Source organism: Rosa rugosa, chromosome 5 (assembly GCF_958449725.1).
Source record: "Rosa rugosa chromosome 5, drRosRugo1.1, whole genome shotgun sequence".
Classification (NCBI taxonomy): domain Eukaryota; kingdom Viridiplantae; phylum Streptophyta; class Magnoliopsida; order Rosales; family Rosaceae; genus Rosa; species Rosa rugosa.
The window spans coordinates 45,921,668-45,945,005 of NC_084824.1; the positions used below are offsets into that span (position 1 = coordinate 45,921,668).

The 23,338-nt window shown below is 37.5% G+C and overlaps 4 protein-coding genes across 5 annotated transcripts; 2 read left to right on the forward strand and 2 right to left on the reverse strand.

Annotated features, from left to right (window-relative positions):
* Positions 1–588: 588 nt before the first annotated feature.
* On the forward strand, positions 589–6,691 carry LOC133712933 (TORTIFOLIA1-like protein 2). The gene is made up of 8 exons (XM_062139044.1): positions 589–903; positions 1,155–1,905; positions 2,483–2,677; positions 2,767–2,869; positions 3,657–4,309; positions 4,750–5,451; positions 5,930–6,095; positions 6,195–6,691. Exons 2-8 carry the CDS (start codon positions 1,246–1,248, stop codon positions 6,197–6,199), a joined length of 2,484 nt encoding a protein of 827 aa, XP_061995028.1. The 5' UTR covers positions 589–903; positions 1,155–1,245; the 3' UTR covers positions 6,200–6,691.
* A 162-nt stretch (positions 6,692–6,853) lies between these two features.
* On the reverse strand, positions 6,854–12,108 carry LOC133712934 (probable serine/threonine-protein kinase PBL17). Of its 2 annotated transcripts, none has more exons than XM_062139046.1 (6): positions 11,403–12,108; positions 10,483–10,784; positions 9,684–9,819; positions 8,552–8,688; positions 8,106–8,229; positions 6,854–7,620 (listed from the first exon to the last, which is right to left on the reverse strand). In XM_062139046.1, exons 1-6 carry the CDS (start codon positions 11,470–11,472, stop codon positions 7,085–7,087), a joined length of 1,305 nt encoding a protein of 434 aa, XP_061995030.1. In that variant the 5' UTR covers positions 11,473–12,108; the 3' UTR covers positions 6,854–7,084. The 2 variants fall into 2 exon arrangements, with proteins under 2 accessions (XP_061995030.1, XP_061995029.1); XM_062139045.1 differs by having other exon boundaries at positions 10,483–10,787; positions 11,403–12,105.
* Positions 12,109–15,826: 3,718 nt separating this feature from the next.
* On the reverse strand, positions 15,827–18,895 carry LOC133711750 (protein FAR1-RELATED SEQUENCE 7-like). The gene is made up of 3 exons (XM_062137844.1): positions 18,121–18,895; positions 15,990–16,072; positions 15,827–15,889 (listed from the first exon to the last, which is right to left on the reverse strand). Exons 1-3 carry the CDS (start codon positions 18,893–18,895, stop codon positions 15,827–15,829), a joined length of 921 nt encoding a protein of 306 aa, XP_061993828.1.
* A 1,210-nt stretch (positions 18,896–20,105) lies between these two features.
* On the forward strand, positions 20,106–22,692 carry LOC133713159 (prefoldin subunit 1). The gene is made up of 6 exons (XM_062139275.1): positions 20,106–20,263; positions 20,339–20,392; positions 20,488–20,593; positions 20,729–20,735; positions 20,857–20,941; positions 22,398–22,692. The coding sequence occupies exons 1-6, from the start codon at positions 20,240–20,242 to the stop codon at positions 22,509–22,511; spliced, it is 390 nt and encodes a 129-aa protein (XP_061995259.1). The 5' UTR covers positions 20,106–20,239; the 3' UTR covers positions 22,512–22,692.
* Positions 22,693–23,338: the final 646 nt, after the last annotated feature.

The window sequence follows — 23,338 nt, forward strand, 5'->3', positions numbered from 1 at the left end:
CAGCCCTCAGACAACTCGCCGGCGCCAAATCTGCAAGCCGCCAACCCTCCATGGATTTCGGCATAGAGCCCAAACCCAAGGACTGCACTCCACCACCCATTATCAAAGAAGTCCCAAAGCAAGGCGACCTCCCAAACACCAGAAAAGGATTAGCCATGAGAGTAGAGGCCATGGCCATCGAGGTTTTGAAATTTTGAGAATTTTGTTGACGGCGGGAGGCCGACGATGACCCTAGCAGAGCGCTAGTCTAAAAGTATATGAGTACCTCTTTAATTATCGCTAATTAATTTTAATTTTAAAATATAAATATACTTTATCACAGTATCAGAGTTGTGTTTCACATAATCCACGTTATCTAATAAAAATAGTTCACGTGTATGATTTGAAAATTTATATATACAAGTATGTAATGAATCAAAATTATTATTGATCAAACTGAAAACAGAGTTGGACGCTGATTGTGGGGTCCACGTGGCAGTGAACCCCTTTTGAAACCGCCAGTCCCCACCCAAAGCTTAACCTTCCAAAAACGCTCCCCAGTTTGTCCCTTCCGAATTTGAACCGCAGCAGAGGGCGCGAAATTTGAAGCCATTAAATTTTATTCTCTCTCTCTCTCTCCAAAAATATCCAAAGGCTCTGATTTTCTCGAACTCCGTTGAACGCTTTCTCAGATTCCTTCTCTTTCAAAATTTAATCATATTTTAATAAAAGTTCGTAAATCTCGAACCGCATTCAAATTTCCCTTCTTTATATCTCTGCATTTATTTTCGTAAAAAGCCCAGAAATTTAAAACCAAAATGGGGGAAGAACAAGACGAAGCTCCCATACTTCGCTCCGATTCCACCACGCCGAAGCTTCCTTTTCATCTGGGCAAGTTCCCTCTGGAGTTTAATGTCAATATGTGTAAGTGGGCTTGCTTCAAAATTTAGGGTTTAAGTCTTTTTAAACTGTTTCTGATAGCATTTAGGGTTTAATGTGTGGTTTTCGTAGAGTTAGAGAATGAAAGTTTTGATCTTTATTTAGTTGGAATGTTTTAATTTCTACCCCAAATCTTTTATTCAAAAATTGGATGAAAACATAGCTTATGTTAGGTTCATTATGGTGTGGGAATGAATGATGTTGGTTGAAATCTTGTTTTGCTTTCAATTTTGCAGGATTTTGGTGATTTGATTCCTAGAGTTAGGAAGTGGGGTTCTTGATTGTGGAGGGAATAGGTGGAATTTGGGGCTATTGGGTTAGGATTCGATGATCAAGATGAAGACGCATGCGCATGTTAAGGGGAGAGGAGCTGGGAGGGTCACTGTGAAACAGGTGGTTTTCGAGCTCAAACAAAAGGTGGTTATTGCGCTGAACAAGCTTGCTGATCGGGATACTTACCAAATAGGTGTCGAGGAGCTTGAGAAAATGGCAGAGTGCTTGAACCCAGATGGGATTGCTCCATTTCTGTCGTGTATTTTGGATACAGATTCGGAACAGAAGAGTGCAGTGAGAAAGGAATGCATTAGGTTGATGGGTACATTAGTGAGGTATCATGAGGGGCATGTTGGAATGCATCTTGGTAAGATGGTTGCCAGTATTGTTAAGCGACTAAAAGACCCGGACTCTGTTGTGAGAGATGCATGTGTGGAGACTGTTGGTGTTCTGGCATCAAAACTGAGTGATGGTAGGGGTGATGGTGATGGGGTCTTTGTTGTCTTAGTAAGACCACTTTTCGAAGCTCTGGGTGAACAAAACAGGCAGGTTCAGTCAGGTTCAGCATTGTGCCTAGCAAGGGTCATTGATAATACTCATGATCCCCCGGTTTCAATTCTGCAGCCAATGTTGAATCGAACGATAAAGTTGCTCAAGAATCCACATTTTATGGCTAAGCCAGCTGTTATTGAGTTGAACAGGAGCATTATCCAGGTGACTTCTTGAACTAAAACACAATTATACTGGTTATTTGGTTGTTCTTTATGTTCATACTTCTGGATTATCAAATCTGTTTTCCCAAATGCTGCATCGAGAACAGCTTTTAGTGACATTTATGTGTACATCAATCGAATTCTTGTTAGCTATAGTCACGTGAGGCTTGTTATGTTTGTTTAGAATGTTTGCTAATGAAAACAATTTGAGATCATGCTCCTTTTGATTTAAGGTGGCTGATGTTATGCATAAGTGGCATTTATTTGTGTGCTGTCTTCTGTATACTAGAATATGCCTGGGTCTCTCATGTCACATTAATGATCAGAATTTGGCAAAACATGCTACATGGCATGTTCTCTCAATCATGGCAATCCACCTAAAGTACTGAAATGAATTCTTTACAAGGAAATTAACTTCTACCAAATAGGTCTGTCAAGTTATGAAACAGCTCAGTTTGAAATCCACCTACACTTCATATGCTTGTCTTTATTTTACTGCATCTTTTTGGAATGTACTTTCAATCCTTGTATGCAGTATATGTCCTTTTTATTATGCACAATTTGATTCTCTATTTTAGGCAGGGGGTGCACCAACACAAAACATTCTCTCCGGTGCAATGGGAAGTATTCAAGAATCTCTCAAGAGTAATGACTGGGCAACACGCAAAGCTGCATGCATAGCTTTAGGGGAGATAGCTTCAAGTGGTGGATCCATCTTGGGCTCTTTTAAGGCTTCCTGCATTCGTTCCCTTGAATCATGTCGCTTTGACAAGGTTAGCATTGATTAAACATCTAGATTTGGAGAATCTTCTTTCATGCAGATGAGTAAAATGTATCTGTTTTATACTTCTGTTGCTTGTAGGTGAAACCAGTTAGGGATACTGTCCTACAGGCACTGCAGTGCTGGAAAAGTCTTCTAGGAGCTGACACTCCTGAACCTTCGGAAGCTGGTTCTTCTATTAAAGGTTTACTGACTGTTGCCAGTATTGATATTTGTTTCAGATTGGTTTTTACTTTCTGGATTCTTACTTCGATGCAATGTCTTCAGTTTATCACCATAAAATTCAGTAGTCTTTGTTTGATCTCCTTGCGGCTTCTAGATGCTCCCTAGTAACCAGGGGACGACTGTGTGCGGTCTCATCATTTGTCGACATTTTTGTGGTGCATATTGAATCCTATGTTGACTGGATCTCATTTTTGCAGCTTTCATAATGAATTAATTAAAATATGCTAGTACATGACTGCTCAAGTTATCAAATATATTTTCCAAAGGAAAGTTCATGTATATCAGGATGAGCTGAAAGTGTTGCAACCATAGGTGGATAGGTCCTGGACCTATATACCAACTTAACTTATAGCCTGATTTATTTTATGTTACCTGGTTCTAATGATGAAGCTTAGTTGTACTTATGCCTTAAAATATGCATGCTCCAACATCTTAACTTCTCAACTTATGAGGTTGTAGTTTTGGAACAAATGGTATATTATGTGAAAGTGGCATATTTTGACAATGTTCTACGAATTAATATTTCTTTTGGCACTACTTGTCGTCCAACATGGAAAAATAGGTTATCTTTCATCATGATATTGTTCTTGCTGTACCACTACGTCATTTATGTTATTCTGAAGCCTGCTTTGAACGTTTAAAGGATATGGAACATCCTTTTCCTTCTTTATTTCAGAAAACTTTTCGACTTAATGCACTTATCTTGCTACTTCTCATAATCGTTTATCAATTTTTCTTTTGTACAGAAAATTTCTTTGGTGGTGACTACAGTGATATCACAAGTGCCAGTGAATCTGGAAGGAAAGATCGCTCGCTCAGGAAAGCTGTTATTGGTGCGACTAAGAGCAGGATTCCTTTGTCTGGCAGAAGAACACGTCCAAATCATGTGGAAAATCATCAACGTTCCAGTGAAGATGATTGGCATATTGAAATTGCAGTTCCTAAAGCCCACAATGCTTCTTTGCCAGAATATCAGAATGAGGAATCTGAGGGTAGCACTATTACTAAGACATTAGAAAGGATGAGCACTGATGTTACAAGCACACAGGATATGGGATATGAATATGTTCATATGGATGAAAAACAAGAATGTTCTTCTCAGTCCAATATTGTCACTGATGACATTGACACTAAGTTTGTCACAGTTTCTTGTAACAGTCTTGAGGAGAGTAGTTCGCAGAAGCCAGTGGGAAGAAATCAGCGGTTTGCGGTTGAAGGTTTAAGTAGTGAGAAAATATACTCTGAAAGAGATCGTAGAAGTCTTGATTCAACTGTGACAGAATCAGATTCTCATACTCCACATGGATGTTGTTCACAAATGGCAAATGAAGTGTCGTGCATTAGAAAACAACTCTCAGAAATTGAAAACAAGCAGTCAAACTTAATGGATCTTTTACAGGTACATACCTCGTTTATGTATAGAAGTTATGCATAGAAGTTAATTTATGTTAATTGCTTCACTATTTGTCTAAACTCATTGAAGCATGAGCCTAATCATTTAGTTTTGATTGCCCATCATTAAGATAAAATCAATTTAACATTGTATGACTCAATGGCACATACAATTTTAGGCAGAAAAAGTTCTTATCTGCTTCCTTTTACCTCAGTTCCAAAAAAAAAAAAGTTATACTTGGCTGGCTTCCTACTAACCTATTTTGCTAAACAAGCACTTCTTACAATTCCTACCTTACAATCTAGCACTCTTATAGTATTTGAAATTTATTGTTATTCTGGTACAGTGTAAACAAAATAATTACAAGTCAAAATAATATTTTTTTCATCTACATCTAAGACAGTGTAAACTATTATACTTAGCTTTTGTATTTTACTTCTGTACAGGCATTTACATCTGGTGTAATGGGTAGCTTGTCTATGTTACAAACAAGGGTGGTAGGCCTAGAACATGTTGTAGATAGATTATCTCAGAACCTAGTACATAGGGAGGAGCATTCCAATTTAGCAACCTCCAAACTCATGAAGCAAAACCAAAGTGTGCATTCTCCGAGACTCTCTACATGCACTCCTAGGCCATCTATAGATATGCGCAACAGGCAGCCTTCACTGTTGTCCGTGAAACATTCTGATATTTGGGAGGAAAACACATTTTTGAGGACCCAAGCAAACAATTCTGCAAGACAAGGTACAGAGACATGGAGCAATACTAAGGTGAAACTTACCAGGAATCCTGCTGGAAAAGATATTCGGAAAAGTTCTGGGCAGGGAACACAGAGGACAAGTCAAACAAGGACTGATGCTTTGTTTACCTCAGCTTCTAGTGCCAAAGTTAGACAAAATGTTTTAGAAAGCAAGAATAACCTCTGGAAACAGGTCAAGGGTTTGCTCTGTGAAGGCGACTTAGATTCTGCATATGTTGAAGCTCTTTGTTCTGGTGATGAAATTGTTCTGATTGAACTTCTTGATAGAACTGGTCCAGTTCTAGAATGCTTGTCACCTAAAACTGCCGGCGATGTCCTCAGCACTTTAGCATCATATCTCGTAGAGCAAAGGTTTATCAACACAATAATCCCTTGGTTGCAGCAGGCAAGTGTTTCTACACATGATTTACTTATTGTTAACTTTTATTATGAACAAATTGAATGCCATCATGAACTAGATCCTTTTCTTACATAAATTGGGTGGCTGGATGTATTAAAATACGGTTTTCTCTCGAACTTTTTCACTGAATGTCACAAAGGGGAAAAACAAATATTTCCGCAAATGCATTAAAGTAATGTATTACAAATGTAACGATTTATTTGCTTTAACAGTACGGTTGTTGTTACTTTCTTCAGGTAGATTACTAGTGCGTTGTTTAGTTTTTCTTTGAAATCAGACTGAAAATTCAGTTATTTCAAGAAAGAGTCCCTAGTCTTTCTTGAAATAATCTGGACTTACTAAGCAACAACGTATGGGGCTTGGTTTTCTTTTTCCCTAGTCATTTAAACTTTGCGTTTTCTATGTAGGAACAGAAATGTGTACAGAAAAAGTGTTAACACATTATGCCATTTTGTCTTTTTAGATTGCTGATTTGAGCACCACTCATGGACCAAATTACTTTGGGCTGTCTGCAAAAGCAAGGCAAGAATTCTTGTCTTCTGTTCAGGAAGCTGTAAATATGGAATTTGTCAATTCTTCGGAGAGAAGATCTATCACTCAATTAGCTATGAAGTTCCAGCATAACTGGGGTAAGGCTACTTCATATACCTTAGCATTCATGTGTTGTTTACAACTTACATTCTTGCAGTTTCTACCTGTGACTAATCCATGAACTTCGGCTTGTGCAGGTTAGTGCTCGAATAATAAATCAGTCATGAGAGTTAATGTTGAACATTTTAGTAATTAGTACGATCTTAACCAGACGATGGTCCAAGTCTGGTCACTCACCATCTTTTCTCAATTAGAGTTTTTTTGCCTTTTGTATGTAATTTCTCCATCTTGTAAGACGTAGCTTCTCCATTTTCTGCAGTGTTTGTGTTTCCATTATCGGTATACTTACGTTTAGGTTTTATTAATCAAACTGTGTGAGGAAATCTCTTGCCTGTGGACATGTTCAATTTCTTTTACTCGTAGAAATATTCAATTTCTTTTGCTAAACTATGAAGTTTGAAATTCCAACAAAGAGCTTTCTATATTTGTCAGCATTTTTAATCTTGGGAATATTGAGAAACTGCATCCTTTACATCCATGCAATCAAACTGTCAAACAAACGGGAATAGAGCTTGCGGTTCAACTTTTAATACAAGCATTGCTCGACACAAACCCAAAAAATAAAAAAAATCCTCGCCCTTCTAAAATCACACTTGAAAACTGTCCTAGGAAAATTGGCTGTTTTTTGACTGATTCTCTTGTGAACTCCAACAAAGGAACAGGTCATATGTTTCTGTCTATAAGAAGACTTCAAGATAAGAGGCTTCGGTATTTGAAAGTCTAGCTAGCCACTGTAAAAAACCATCAACGGCTTTCTCCGAATGCTATGCTAAAGTATAATATCATAACGTACATGATAGCTCATAACATAGAATGTCACAGAACGAATTACAACGTATTCATTTCAATTTTTGCCAAAGGGGAAAGAATTTTACTCAATACACCTAAAGGATAGACCGGTTGATATATCTTGTACAGTTCCAACCTCCATCCATTTTCTGGTAAAGGGTTTAACTTCTTGCATAGTTTACTTTTCCCGAGACACAAAACTTGGGGACGGGCTATGATGATCATGATCACTCATAGGCTCACTGTGGCTCCTTTCATTTCCCCGGTTGCTCCTTCGCCTTACCTCTCCTCCCCCTCCACCATCTTTTCCATTTACATCTCTCTTAGCATGAGTTCCAGAGGTTCCCTTGGGAGCCTCATAAAGAGTTACAGCTTTACCTCCACTTTGAAGCAAAGGGTCATGCTGTTCTGGTGCTTGAAGACTCTCAAGGATTTCAACAACCTGGCTCATAAGGGGTCTCCCTTTCGGGTTCTGGCTAAGGCATTGGTATGCTAGATGGGCCACCTTCAGTGCAGTTTTAAGTGAGTACTGCCCTTCCAGTCGAGGGTCTACAATCCTCAAAAGTTTCTTATTATGATTCAAGAGTGGCCGAGCCCATTCAACTAGATTATGTTCTCGGCTGGGCCTGCTCTTATCCATTGCTCTCCTTCCAATGAGCATCTCAAGTAGCACTACTCCAAATCCATAAACATCGCTTCGAGCCGTTAGATGCCCTGATTGGATCAAATTAAAAATGAGACATGAACTACTCTGGTTTCTAGTTTTCATTTGCATAAGCATTCATATAAAAAAAACTAACATTTGTCAAAATAACCATATCTACGGAGAATATACAATAGGGGAGGAGAGGATGGAGGGAGGTCTATATCAATTTGGAATATTATTTCCTCTCGACCTTTCTTAAAAGCAAACAAATGTACATGATGGAATATAAGTCGGTTATATAAGAGTGAAGCACAAGAATGCCATACGAGATGCACAATTTATCTTTATACCAGTCCTTTGTGTTAATTGTTAACTGCAAAAACATGCTAGACCAATGAACTTCATTTCTGTGTTCTTTATTCTTTTTCCTCATATATTCATAAACAGTTGTTGGTCTATATTAAGAATAGATATAATATCACTTACTCGCGACAAGAAAAGAATAATTATCATTAATAGTATAACTCAGCAACTTAGTTGTGACACAACTCACCAGTCATTACATACTCAGGAGCAGCATATCCGTATGTTCCCATCACTCGTGTTGAAACATGGGTTTGGTCTCCCATCGGTCCTTCCTTTGCAAGGCCAAAGTCTGAAAGCTTCGCATTAAAATCCTGCAATTTATAATTGCAATTTTCAACAACAAAATCAACATGACTTCTTCAGGAGAAATCACTCATTTAATAAAAGCATGAATATTTATTTTCCATCCTTTTATTTGCCAAAAATGAATAAAAGATCATTGCAAGAAGCATTCGAGTCCCTTCATCTTCTGGTTTCAGTTTCACTTCCGCATTTAGATTGACTTTTTTAGAGAGCTTTTGGTAATCACTATCAATTCTTTTTTCCCTTTTTTACATTCTTTTGAAGGGTGTGCTTAAAGAAATGCTCAATCTTGTAAATGCAGATATAAGATAGCTATAGTAGACAACGAACCGCATCCAACAAAATGTTTGATGTCTTGAAGTCACGGTAAATGACTGGCCTTTCAGCACCATGAAGAAAAGCAAGTCCTTTTGCAGCATCTAAGGCAATCTTCATTCTTCTTGTCCATGTAAGCGTACAACCCACTCCTACCACCCAAAACAGAATTAACAAGCTATTAAGCAAGAGGCATAATGTCCAATATGAATATGCCTCTCAATCTAAGTCATAATATGCATGAAATTTTAGTTTTGACATAGTGGAAGTATCCACTTGAACACATATTGAAAGTTGTTGCCATAGAGCAGCATATCAAGTAACTTCGTAATTGGTGGAACCATGCAGTTTGGGGGAAATTAATATTTACCCCAGCAGCAGGTTTTCAAATAAAAAGTATGATCAACAATTTATCAGACAATGGAGAACAAAAAACAAATGGTTATTTATCCCTGATGAAAGTCTCTTTTGTTCAAGAAAACAAGGGCAGATGAAAGTGTCAACTTTCTATTTGCACTAGCATCCAAGTTTGAAGTGAAACAAATTTTACACTTTTAAATGCAGTCATGTGTCGAACAAAAACAAAATCCACATGCATATTTGAGTAATGTATCTCATCTTGAAAACAAAATTCCTAATCAAACCTGCTTTACGGCTAGAGAAGGTATTGGCAAGAAATAAAAGAAAGAGATGTTTTAGTATCACTAACAAGCAGGTATTGGGGACAAATAAGGATCCCGACTGGTCTAGGGAAATTGGAGTTAGAAAGCTGCTGAAATTAAGTAGTATCACTAATAAGCAGGTATTGGGGATGAGTAAGGATCCAGACTGGTCTAGGAAAATTGGAGTTGGAAAGCTGCTGAAAAAGAAAAAGAAAAAAGTTACCCAAAAAGCCAGACAAATAAAGGAGAGACTAATGGGTGATACATGATATTCTGAAGCATAGGGAATTAAGCACAAGGGGGAGATAAATTTTCTTAAGTGACCAACATAAGCATGGCCAAGTCAGAAGTGCCAAAGTATTACCAAAAAAAATGATGGTGATAATTTACAATATAACCAAAACGATGATACTTAGGTCACTATAAAGCAACAATCAATGCACTAATCAAGGGTTATAGTTTCATCATTCATGAAAAACACTTACTGCGGAAAAGATGTTTTTCCAAGCTGCCACTTGCCATGTATTCATAGACCAATTGGCGGTGGTCATCCTCACAACAGTACCCAATCAGCCTCACAAGATTAGGATGACTGAACTGTCCCAAGTAGTGTACTTCAGCCTGCAAGATAAACAATATCAGACAAAAATGCTTAGAGGATTATAATCAATTGCAAACAAATGACATGAGATATATTATGCCAAATCCAACTTATTGGTCATGGTTTCAAAGATTTGTATTTTTGCAAACTAGAAACTTGTTGAGAGACAAAATTTTGTTTAAGCAACAAGGAAAAAACAGATCATATGTCCTACTTATTTCATCAATGTTTTTAACTTGCAATAAGGGTCATCATTTCTTAAAACAAAGTTACCATATTCAATTGCTCTCATTGACTAGGTCCTTCATTTTGAAAATTTTGATCCACTATCTTCTAGTATCAAGGAAGCTTGAATGTGACACCGAAACTAAAGAGAAAGTTACGCTATTTCTAATGGAAGTTGTAACAAATTAAGAAGTAAAAGAAACTTTGCCTTGCACACAAGGAGGCAACATTTATATCTGGAAAGGACTGACCACAAGCTTCAGACTACGCGCCATTCTGTCAGCCCTTCAGAATGAATTTATCTTCCACATTCATTACTAGAATGTCCCTCTACTTTGTTTTCAAGGACAATAATTCATATTCTTTATCCGCACGCAGAACATGTTGTACAACAGAATACTGTAAAGTGTGATTTCTAGGAAAATAAATAAGATAAGAGTGAAAGATAAGTCAAATACCAGCCATTCCCTATCACCTTGGTACCCTTCTGGGTTAAGCTCCTTAATGGCAACTTGTGTGGACGTGTAACCGGGCCTCACAGTGTCATCAATGACTCCTTTGTATACAATTCCAAACCCACCTTCACCAAGAATCAGATCTGGCCTGAAATTTTTTGTGGCCAACCTCATCTCATCGTGAGTAAAGATGTTGACATTGATATATCCTGGACTTTGGCGGAGGTCTTTGATATTCTTTGTAACCAAAGGAGTATCGTATGGTGTTCTATCCGGGTTAGCTTGAGATACCGAGGAGTCATATCCTACTTCATATTTTTTTTTTTTTCACAAGAAAAGGAAAGTGTTACACCATCACTCATAAACAAAATCCTACATCATTTGATTAAACATACACCACAAGTTTCACTTTACTTCCATAAATGTTCACCTTATTAACTCATAGGTCACTAGACTAACAAAGAAATACATCCCTTCCTGGTAGCTTCTAAACACCATACAATTATAATGGCGTTTATCAATCAACATGATTTGTAAAACAAAAAAGGACATTTACAGAATGATCAACATTAGACTGTGCACTTTAAGTATGTTCAATAACTACCATATACAAACTTCACCTATATCAAACTTTGAACTTTAATTAAGAAGTACAAGCAATCCCTTTATTTCAAACACTCCTGACCCGTGACATGACATACCAAACAAAAAAACTAACATTCAAATCCCATGACTGATGCTTCACCAAAAACCTACGTCTGGCACATTTACTCAACAATGCTTCAAATCCAGTCACCTGGTTATATAAACACATGACAAATGACCATACTTGAAAACTCGACTTTCAAAATGTACCACACAGAACCCAATTCTTCCCAAAAGATCCTAACTTTCCTTGTTGAAATGTTAAAAATACGATATACCTTGTTGGGCTTTCTGAGTAAACTTGGATAACTTGGATTCCTTCTTGTGTTCACTGAAACAAATCCCCATGAATCTAACTAACAATACCAAATCCTTATAAATCCGCACCCAAATCCCACCTTACATTCCAACCCCTCCACCCATTTCATGGCATTGACAAATGACAAAAGCCTCTAAGCCTCCACCGACATGGTCACTTGTCAATGTGGGGGGGTTGGAATATCTGCAATTCGGGTCCGGATTCGATCTGGGTCGGGGCAAATGCGATGTGGGTCGCCGGAGAAACGGCTCTAACTTCTATATTGGGCCACCAGAAAAGCCACCCAAAGCTTTCGGAGTAGAGAGATGATAAATAAAGGGAGGAGAGAGAAAGTGAGAAGAGATTAAAAGGACAAGTCTTTCAAAAAAAACCAGAGAGAGAGAGAGAGAGAGAGAGAGAGAAGGAGGGATTTGGTCCAGTAGTTGTTGTTTAAGGTCGAGAAGCCAAAAGTGGCGAACATAACGGCAAACCAGACATGATACCCAATACCATGTCACTCCTTCCCTCCCCGAAAAACAAAAAAAAAAAACAAAAATCAAAACTTTCTCGGACGACGATGAGTTGTGATGGTTTTGGTAATTTTGGGTTGTTCTTTTTTCGTGCCAGCAATCATTCAAAGATTTTTGAAAGTGGGATTTGGTTTATTTTTGGTGCGTATTCGTTTTCACTCATTGCCAGTTGCCATTTCAACCACTTGTTCCGGAAGGTATTAGCGAAACTGCCATTGCTCGAAATATTTGTCTTTCTATTGTGAGTAATGTTTCGTTTGATTAGATTTTGTTTTGAGAAATTGAGTACGGTGGATTCGTGGGAGTATAGACAGCTGACATGAGAGTGACTTGTTTGTTTAAAACTTTAAATTTACGATAAGAAATATGGTGATCGGCAATAATAACCATGATATATGATGAGTTAATACGTCCAAGAACATGATTATTAGAATATTAATGAGTCATTTTCATAAGGACTCAGGGAGTAAAGTTCTGAATCTAAAATTATAGATAATCGAGATTGTAGACATACACATCAAAGGGATGAGTTCAATGGTTATGACGGGCAGGTGACGGGCAGGTCATCAAGGGATGTGATAGGATTAGGAGGTGATTAGACTGGCATATTTCGTTAGTAAGGCATTCTTATTCTAAAATATCAGTAAAGAAAGATTCTTTTCAATCTCAATACTCATATCCACTGTTCTAATAAATGGTTTAGATAGACGCCTAGGTGTTGGTCACCGGGTCACCGATCTGATTATAGGTTAGGCAATGGCTGTAAGCGTTTGACTCATCAGTCGTTGTCTAGACAGTCTGGGCGTTTGGGCTTGGGCGCTAGGTATTTTTTAGAACATTGCTTTCAAGCCTCCACCTCGTTGTAGGCTTATTTGTCCTTAGTGTCGATGCTCTGTTGAATTTAGTTGTTTGAGATCTGGATCTGGTTGATCTCTATTGTCAGCTCCTACTGTCACCCCCAGAATTTCGAATAAAGAAATTTCGAATCCGAAACGCGATAACTTAACAAGCACAAGAAAAACACTTAGAATTCTTCATTTAAATTAAGCGATAAAGCAAACCGAGCTCATCAACATTAATACGGACTCGTTCTTTAGAGTCATATATTAATTTACAAAGAGTTTACAAATTAAATTGAACGACAATTCAATAAATAAACACACTCACTACACAGCAGAATAAACTAAAGTACACTTCAACGTCCAAGCTATAACAACAACCAAACCTCAGCTTCGATGACTATTACTCAGACCTGCACAATAACCCCTACACCATGGAATAGTGCACCGGACTCGTGTGAGTAAACCTAAATAACCCTAAAGACGTCTTTCCGACTTGAGGACAACAATCAACACAATGATTAATTCCAACAACAAAATCCTTTTTTCTTTTTTTTTCTTTTTAGGAACACACATGTCACAACTGTGACAATTCAAATCATTCTAAATGAAAACCGATAATCCCTGCATAGGAATTTAGTTCAGGAAATCACCAACAGTAAACAAACCAAAACCATAGTAATCCCCTGCGTATAGTTTAGTTCAGGAGATTACATTTAAAATCAAACAAGTAGAATGAAAAGGAAATAAATAAAGAAGCCAAACAACTCACGAGTAATTAAAACAATCCAAAAACAACTCCATATTAAATAAAAAACTCAAGTCCCTCAATGGACGATAAAAGAAAGAACCCACACGAACTCTCTTTAAAAACGCGTATTCAAAGGCCTCATGTAACCCATGTGTTACTCCCATGCAATACAATGACAGACAGACTAGAGCTCTAACTGAATTGTAGCTTGTCACCTCGGCCGAGATTCAAACCTACGATAATAATTGCCTCTGTCTCTACTTGTGACCCGGATCAGTAGATCCGAAAATATTTAAAGTCCCACGTGACTCAAAACATTACCGAACTGGACTACTCATTCAACACAATAAGTAACAGTTCAAAACGATATTCTGAATAAATCACAATTCACTCATATCACAATGTCATGCTATCAACATATATATGTCACGTAATATATATATATATATATCTCTTTGGAACCGCTCCGTATATCAGGCCCGACGTTCCAGGCGGCTCGGGGCTCGGGGCTTGGCGGCCGAAGGCATCTCTGACGGTTCTGGGCAGCGTTCGAGGTCGGAGTTGCAGGTTTCTGGGTAGCGACCTCACCTGCAACTGCATGTTTCTGGGCAGCGCTGCAACCACGTCGTCGGCGACTCCACCCACTGCAGACCGGTCCGTTCGACCCCTGGCGTCTGTCCGGCAAGCCCCGCCGCTCCGTCGGGCCCCGAGCCGAGCTGCAACGTCGACGTCCGCACTTTAACAACAGTGCGGACGTCTATATATATATATACAGCAAGGTTCCAAAGAGGACTTCCTTGCTATAGTTAAGTTGCGGATGGGTCAAGCACAGCCGTCCACTGCTTTAAATGAAAACCAACGGCTCAGATCATTCTCTTCCCAAAAACCCATCTCTCGTCGAAATAGAAACCAAATATGGATTGTAGACTCTCCACTTAGATGCAACCAAAGTCTCTGGTTCTCTTTCTCCACCCAAAATCCAAGTCTTCTCGTCTCCACGACAAGAAACTGTGATGAGTCTCTTTTCCACCCAAAACCATTAACAGCGCCGGAGTGATTCCACCGGCGACGCCCGATATTAGTCCCCGCCGAACCTCGTCATCTCCTTAGTCCTCCTCACTACTGCTGTTTGGGTTCGACAATGACGCAGTTAACGGAGCTCATCATCGGTGAAGACCCCGATGAAGGTCCCCAAGTGGCCGTATAAGGTAAAGCTTTGAGTTTTCTGAGTTTGAAGATTTGGGATTACTGATTTGGGATTACTGATTTTTCTACAATTATCTACAGGTGACTCATGATGTACATTTCCAAAAAGATTTGGGCTTAGATAGCTTGGATAATGTGGAGATTGTAATGGCTCTAGGTGAAGAGTTGAAGCTTGTTTAAACATCTTTGCAATGTTTTGATTGTAAACAGTGACATGTTCTATCCAATCAGTTTTGAGGATTGGTTGTGTTCCTGCTCATGTTTTAAGTGCTATTTTTCATTATATGGGGTTGTACCTGCTAGCTTGTGGTTAATGTGTCTTGGAGTTGAATGTGCATCAACCCCAATTAGCATTATGGCCTTGGCTGGCCCCAATTTGACTACATTTTTCATGAGTACTAGATGGACCACTTGTTTTGAGTTTTCTAGTGATCCATTGAAGTGTTATTAGAACAGTTGGCAAAACCATGCATTAAGGTCCAGTTTTGAGAGAGCTTATAGTTATGTAAAAGTCATTTATTTGTTAGAAGCACATGAAATTTCAATAGAGCTTTTAGGATACTGATCTAGTGTGTGTGATTTTTCAGGTTTTGGATTTGCAAGATGATTTCAGGTTGGCTATTGGCTTGATTGATTAGCTTCTGCGCTGGTTTTGATATTGTTGAGAAATTGTTGCTGTTATTGGTGAATTAGCTTATGGATTTTGTGATGTGTTTGATTCTTCAAGCTTTGGATACACCAGCAATGAGTGACGATTTCTATTTGAGCCAGGTGGATTGGTTGATGCATAATGTATTGGCTGTGGGATAGGAAAACTGTGTTCATTTGTGGAATGTTTGTTGTAGTAAACACTAAATGTAATGTGCATTTTCTGGAATCACAGAGCTTTGCTCTTGCTGTGCTGGAGAAGGTTCATTTGTTGTACTCTACAGTTTTATAGAAGGAATGAAACCATTACATTCATTTTCTGGAATCATTACATATTAAGTCATTTTCTGGAATCATTACATATCAGCAACTTTTGACTATCCAATATTCCAACAAGACTATCAACTTTCTATTGGCAACTTTTGACCATTCACAATTGAAATGATCTTGAAATGTCTTCCAAAATGTCTTCCAACTTTTGACTAGCCATAAACTGCAGAATCAAAGAGACCACAAAACCTACAGAATCAAACACTTCCAAAACCTGCAGAATCCAACTTTTGACTAGCCATAAATTGCAGAATCAAAGAGACCACAAAACTTGCAGAATCAAACACTTCCAAAACCTGCAGAATCCAACTTTTGACTAGCCATAATCCAATATCACTTCCAAAACCTGCAGAATCAAAGAGACCACAAAATCGTCTTGCCATAAACTGATCAGTGCATCCAAACTCAAAACCAATCAACAAATGCTATTTCTGAACAAATCAAACACAAGCACAGTAGCTATTTCTCAACAAACTCAAAACCAATCACAATAGCTATTTCTCAACAAATCAAACACACCACAAAATCCATATCCCTTAAACTGGCCAAATCAGATGCAAAATCTAAAAAATACCAAATATAGAAAACTCAAAACTTACCTTAGAGAGCATGTTTTCTGGTAGTGAACTGATCTGTTTGAGACATTATTCTGCCAAATGAGATGATGAACAACTATCCTCATCCATACTAGTGGAAATTGAATCCCCATCTTCATCAATATCGAGGTCTACATAAATAAGCAAAAATAAAGTGATAAATATCAATCGATAAAAATGTTGCCATAAACAATAGGGTTTTTTTGCACCAACAGTGTCTGGAGACTTGGGTGACTGACAATATGATACCCGAACTTACAAAGTTATCAAAGTGATACCCAGACTCAATTTTTCGTATCTCCGTCGTACCTACGTCAAATTGTTGTCACTGAGCCGTTAAGTTTACCATGTGTGATGCACGTGAGGTACAAAATAAAGGTAAAAAGACTGATTTGACCTGTAACTAACATTTTAAATATTTTTAATAAAAAGATCTATTTACCTTTAATTTTTAATTAATTTTTTTTTACCCTTCCACCTCTCGTCTTCTTCCTCTCCCCTCAGTCAACGACTCTCTCTAAAACGACTGACTTCGCTCGCCGATTTGTCTCGCAAAAACACCTCAGTCCTCCTCGATTTCAGGCACACGACCCCAACAAAAGGATAGGCGGGGGCGCACTCCATCGCCAATTTCAGATCTCCAACGAGCGATGCTTCCAGAAAACTCTGTCCGCCATTCTGGAGGACAGAATTGAAATTGGGATTGGGATTTGGATTTGGGTTGGGTTCTCTGTAAATTTTGACGATGGAGGGGATCGGTTATTAGATCTCAAAGCGGGACTTGAGGTCGAGGAAGGAGGAGGACGGAGAGATTGTCTATATCATTGCTTCCTAGTCTTGTTGTTTGAAGAATTGATGGACTTTCAATAATGGATAATTATGGAGATCTGCAATCAGTTGCCAAAGTTTCAAGAGTCTTGCTTTCTTTTCATGGCATGTTCTGTTCATTGTTTAATTGTCAAATGTGATAGATGGAGAATCTAATAAGTGAATTGCAAGCTAATTCTGAATTTCTCCTTACGACCGGAACGGATTCCAAAAATACCAATTGTTTTAGTACTAGTTTCCACTTTCCAGAATACCTTGGTTCTTCTTGCTTTTATGGAATGGGATTTGGATGCAGAGCCTCCTACTTCTACCAAGCTTCCAATGTTTTTCAATTTTAATTTGATTATTACTGATTAGGAATCTAGGATTAATGTTGTTTATGATATTTCCAATGTAAGCTAAAATAAAATGAAGAGGAATGAGTAGGTACGGGTTGAAGCTCAGGCAACAGCAGAAGAAGGTTGGATGAAGAACATTCATTGTGTTTTTGATCTGGGTAGGAAGACGAGGGAGAGATGAAGAGGGTACTGTGTTTGGTTTGGGGTAGTCAAACGAAATGGAACAGAGAGAATATAAAACAATAATATTTATATTGATTAATTGTTTTTTATTAACAACTTCAGTTTATTTTCTCAAAAAAAAAAAAGTTTTTTTTTTCAAATGGTGTAAGAAGACAATTTTACCCTTGAAAATAAAGTCACATGCATAGCACGTGCCTCATTTTAACGGCTCAGTGACGGCAATTTGACGTAGGTACGACGGAGATACGAAAAATTGAGTCTGGGTATCACTTTAATAACTTTGTAAGTTCGGGTATCATATTGTCAGTCACCCAAGTCTCCAGACACTGTTGGTGCAAAAAACCCTAAACAATAATATCAAACACAAGTATCTTACCTTCCATGAAGTGTTGGACAATTTCTTTTGTCATGTGACTGACCAAATAGTCCACATCCATGGCATTGCCTACCTTGACTGGCCTTTACCTTAACTTTCCTCTTCTCTTTTCCTTTCTTCAACCTTCTCCCACACCCTTTTGCTCTCACTTGATCTGGTTCATTGAAAACATGCTGAATAGTAGCAGTCTTGGTCTTGGTCTCCAAACCTACTGCACTTTGTCCACTTTCATTACTAATTAATGGTTTAATATTCTCCAAAAAAGCATCCAATGCTTCCATAAAGAGCTGGGTAGCCTCATCACTCACCATAACCTTATCAATTGCATATGTAGCATGCTGGAATAGTTTAGTCCTCCTTGCAAGTAAAGCTTTGTTATCTTTTATCTCCATTCCATTAGAATCTAACACAACTCTCTGTCTTGCAGCTTTAGTCCATCTCTTCAAGATGTACTGAATAGGCAATTTATCAACATCTTGGATCTTAATCAAATATGCCAAAACATGCCGACATAGGAGTCCTTCACTGTCAAACTTTCTACAGCTCCATGATGCAAAATCAGATTTCTTTTCGTAAGTAAGTTCACGAGACTTACAAGTATCAATGTTCTTTCGTATAACCTTAAACTGTTCTTGAGTGACATTTTCAAACACAAGTTCAAGTTTATATTTGAAGCTCTCTCTCAACTGTTCTTGAACTTCATAAAATAGTTTACGTGTATAAACCTTGGCCATATGATCTTCTATGTCAAGGGACATGACAGTTTTTGCCTTCTCATCAATATTAATATGATCCTCCTCTAACTCATAATGCCGTTGGTGAAGAAGTCCCCTCTTAAACTGAACCATAAATTCCACCAGTGACAGCATCACATGAAGTTGGAGATCTTGAGTTTAATTCATTATTGTAGTTTTATTGAATCTGTAATTTTTTGAAAACTCTTGTACTGTAATTATACATATTCTAAAGTAGAATGGGTGTTGTACTGTTCATTCAATAGTGACATGCCCATTTTGCCCCCCATTTTCTTTATTTTGACGCTTTTGTCCTTTTTTTTTTTTTTTTTTTTAAAGAAAAACACAAATATTAGCTCATATTGGATTATTGCAAATAGAAATGAAAGATGATTATGATCTTAAAATTTATTTGTTCTTGAATCCATAGTTTTAGCTTAGTAAGATTATACAGACTTTTGATCCGTCTTTATATATGGCTTAGGTTTGTCAAATGTGAAATAACTTGAGCCTTGATTCAAGTTGATTTTTGAAATAGAAATAGAAAAAGTCGGTAAACATGGTATTATATAGATGGGTGTCTTGAGTAATTCTTAAAAATTAATTTAGAACTTTATATGTTTATCACAGATCAGTAAATTGTCACACAAATTTTTAAAAGCTTCACTGCTAAGTTTCATATGTTGCGCTTCACTGCTAAGTTTCATATGTTGCTTCTTATATTATGTTGTTTGTTTCAGCGATAGCCCATCATATCCAAAAGCAAATGAAGTGTCTTCAATACCATATGAACCAATAAGTGATATATTAGAGAATGATTAGTTCCAACTTGAAATGTATGATATTTTGGTGAGATTTAACCACTTTCTTAGTTTGTATGTAAACAATATCTTTTGTTAGAATATCTCTTTCTTTTGAAAAATGTAAATATAAAAGTTTGGTTAAAATACCAACTTATACTCAACACTTTCATAATATGCAAAGCGATAACATATTCAGTTAACATTTCTTATATTGTCATTTCTACCCTATTACGTATAAACTTTAAGACAAAATTTACAAATCCGTAGCATCGTGCGGGTGAGTTGCCTAGTTAATAACAAAAGTTAAAATATAATACCTTTCTATTTTTCTTGGCATTTCTTTTCATAATAGACATCAATTTTTACAAACGGATCATTATGTGTAATTTGTTCGCTTCCGAGCACATATAAGGTGTGATGTACTATAACACATATAATTCTTATATAGGCCTCGGCCGTGTCACGTGTTTGGTACGGCTATCCAATCAGTGCACATGATTTTGAGTATTCAGGAATGGAAGTGGAACGGGCCAACTCGTCCCATACCCTGAAGCCAATAAGTAGTCAAGCACCAAGTTACTCGCTACTGACGACTCTAATTTTTCAGACTAGAACTTCTTCCCACACAGCACAGTCTGCAACTACTCGATTGAAAATGGCCGACGAAGCCAACAGAGCTGTAAGCCCCCTCTTTCTCTCTCGATTTTCCAATTTCTTTACTTGCTAGCTATTTACCACAATCAATCTTTCACAGGCGTTCATGGAGATTCAAGGTCGCATGATCGAGCTCACCGCCAAACTCAAGCAGGTTTTTTTTTATAAATTTTTTACCCAGTTCAATACGAATACAACAAATGTGGTGAAAACGTAAACTTATAAGCGGAGAATTGAAATGGGTTTCAGGTGCAGAACCAGATGCGAAACAAAGAAGGAGAAAAGAAGCGTGCTTTTCTAACCCTAGAGGAAATTCGCCCTTTGCCTGATGACGCCAATACTTACAAATCCATAGGTACTTCAGTTTTGTTGTTTTAATCAACAAAGAGTCTCAAGTTTTAGTCTTTCCCTAATAAAATTAACCCTTTTGTTTTTTTGGGTGTTTGAATTTGAATTTGATGGTTTTGTTGGGATTTAATCTGTTTTGCAGGAAGAACGTGAGTTCTGGATTGCTCTTACTTTAAATTAAATGGTTTTCAGGACTCGTTGATTAATGAGGTACCTCATATTCTACATAGATGGAATAGTGTGATAAACTCTGTTATTTATGGTGGCCAGGTTTGTTTTAGAGCCCAAGTCAGTGTTGGTGAATGAACAGGAGCAGAAGCTCAAGGATAGTGAGAGCGCAATTGCCTCACTACAGGTATTCCTCTCCTTTCTTGTACATCTTTTGATCTTTAATGTACCCTTTTGGGAGATGCCACCAGCTAGTGTAGATGTCAATCCTGGATCAAATTTGCTTATTCATAATGTCAGAAATAGGCGGCCATATGTACATGGACTTGAAAAGCGCATGCTAATTCACCTGTTGCCCTCATTTACAGACTTTTTTTTGCATTCTGAATCTCTTTCTTGAACGGTTGTCTTTGCATTCTGTAAACCACTCTGAGCAATTTGTGCTATCTCTTACTGCAATGCCAGACAACAATATTGATTCGGTTAAAAGGATTATCATATTGTTTATCGTTTTCCACTGAAATGGATGAATGTAATTGATTTAAAGTTCCAATTTTGTTCAGTTGAGATTGAAGGATTGTATATTCTAGTATCCTATGATTGCCAACTCATTAACATGTCTCTTAGTCCTGAATGTCAACTTTTTGTTTTTTGTTTATTTTTATGCTGTTAAATTTGGTTTCACTTGAACCTGTGAGTTGTGATATTGCTTATAAGAATCTTAAAATGATTTTGTATGAAGCTTTGACCATCTTGAAATGTTACTTTAATAATAGTGAATAGGAGGGGTGAACCAGGAATTAGGATAAAATGATAAATTTTATCGAAAGTATGTGCCTTCAAGACATTTTGTTAATGGTTAACAGCGTGGTCATGTTGTGAAATCATGTTTTGTTTTCAGAAAGGTGGAGGTTATTTAACTGCTTTTTTGCAACTAAAGCTTTGTCTGTGTGCACATTAGAGACTTCCTGTAGAATGCTCATTTGAAGTTATGTGATGTACTAAGTCTCTGCTCAAGCAAGTTTTCCCATTTTTGTTAGCTTTCCAGTTAAATATGAATCCATGTCAACACATATATGTGCAATGCTATATGTAAATTCCTAGTATGGTATTTCATATATCTCCTCTTGTTCAAAATTCCTGTCCAACCTTCTGTAAGTCTCTTTACCTAATCAAGCAATAAATGTGATGCACAAGTCAATATCATGTTCATGAGTTATGATGTGTTGAATCCCAAACCGTGGTTTTGTGTTCATGTAAATGCTTGTGGAGGGAGAGAAAGCAAGTTGAAGAGAAAACTGGTGGAATTTTTGTGGGGTGCTGTGTAGTTAAGGTGGAAACAACAAATTACAAAAATATTGGATGCAGAAAGTGGGGGTTGTGGGATTCTTTTCGTTGAATTCTTTTTGGTTAAGGATTTTGTACTGCTCTAGCTTGTTACTTGTTCTATGATTGCATTTAGGTAGGATTTAAATTAACTACTTGGTTTTCACAAAAAAAGAAGAAGAAGAAGTTTAAGACCGTGTCATGTTGTACATTGTTTCTTGGCTACATTCAACACGAGTAAATTTTAAAAGACAATAAAGCTGTTTTTCTTGTCTGGACTTTGATGGAAGTAAATTGATTTTCTGTGCTTTCCACAGACCTCAAAGGAATACATTGAGAAACAGATTGGAGAGGTGGAGAGCAACTTGAGGGAGCTATTGAACCAGGATCCAAGTCTTGCTCGTCAGATAATGTCCATGACTGTAATGTAGAATTTCAAATCATTCAAAGTCTTATGCAGTGAATTTGTTTTGTTTCGTTTATACAACACATGACATTTGTAGAAGTAAATGGTTTTCCTCTCTGCTGCTACCTTTTTGATCACATACTGTGTCCATTCTCGTATTTTATAGTAGTGCATGGATCATATGTGGTGACATGATCTTGAAGCAACTCATGCAAGTTAATTCTTTCTTTGGAAGTATCCTCCATATATCAATTTTGTATTACTTGATAAGCTGACCATTTACGCACAACAGCATGTTCTCAAATAAGAAAGATTGCCCCAATATAGCATTGATATTCTAATGCGAATTTTATTTTTAAAACATGATCATGCTTATGAATTCATGAGGAAACAGTTGCGAGTAGACTTACTAGTTTCCATAATAGTATCTGACCAAAACTTGGAAAAAGTTTTAAAGATTGCATGAGGAATCTATCACTCTAGGGTAGTTTTGCAGCCTGACCACTCTGAAGGATAGAAGGTATGTAAGTTGAGCAAGAGCCAAAACGCACAACCAAGATAAACTAAAAACCATAACCTAGAATTTTTTTGGCTACATTAAAAATGAGAGACGTTTTGGCCGTTATCCTAGCTGCTGTGTCTAAATCAGAGTAGACATCATCAAAAATCTCTTCTTCCATTCTGGTCTACCCCCTTTTTCTCTGTCTCCTGCAGTCCTGCCAATCTTTTTTTCCTTTTCTTTTTTGTAAGATCCAAACCATGGCTACTATTGATGATGTCTTGAAGCAGCTGGCAGCAACGCTGGCCATCGGGATGATGGTGTGGTGGTAGGCCTTGTTGACGATGACAGTG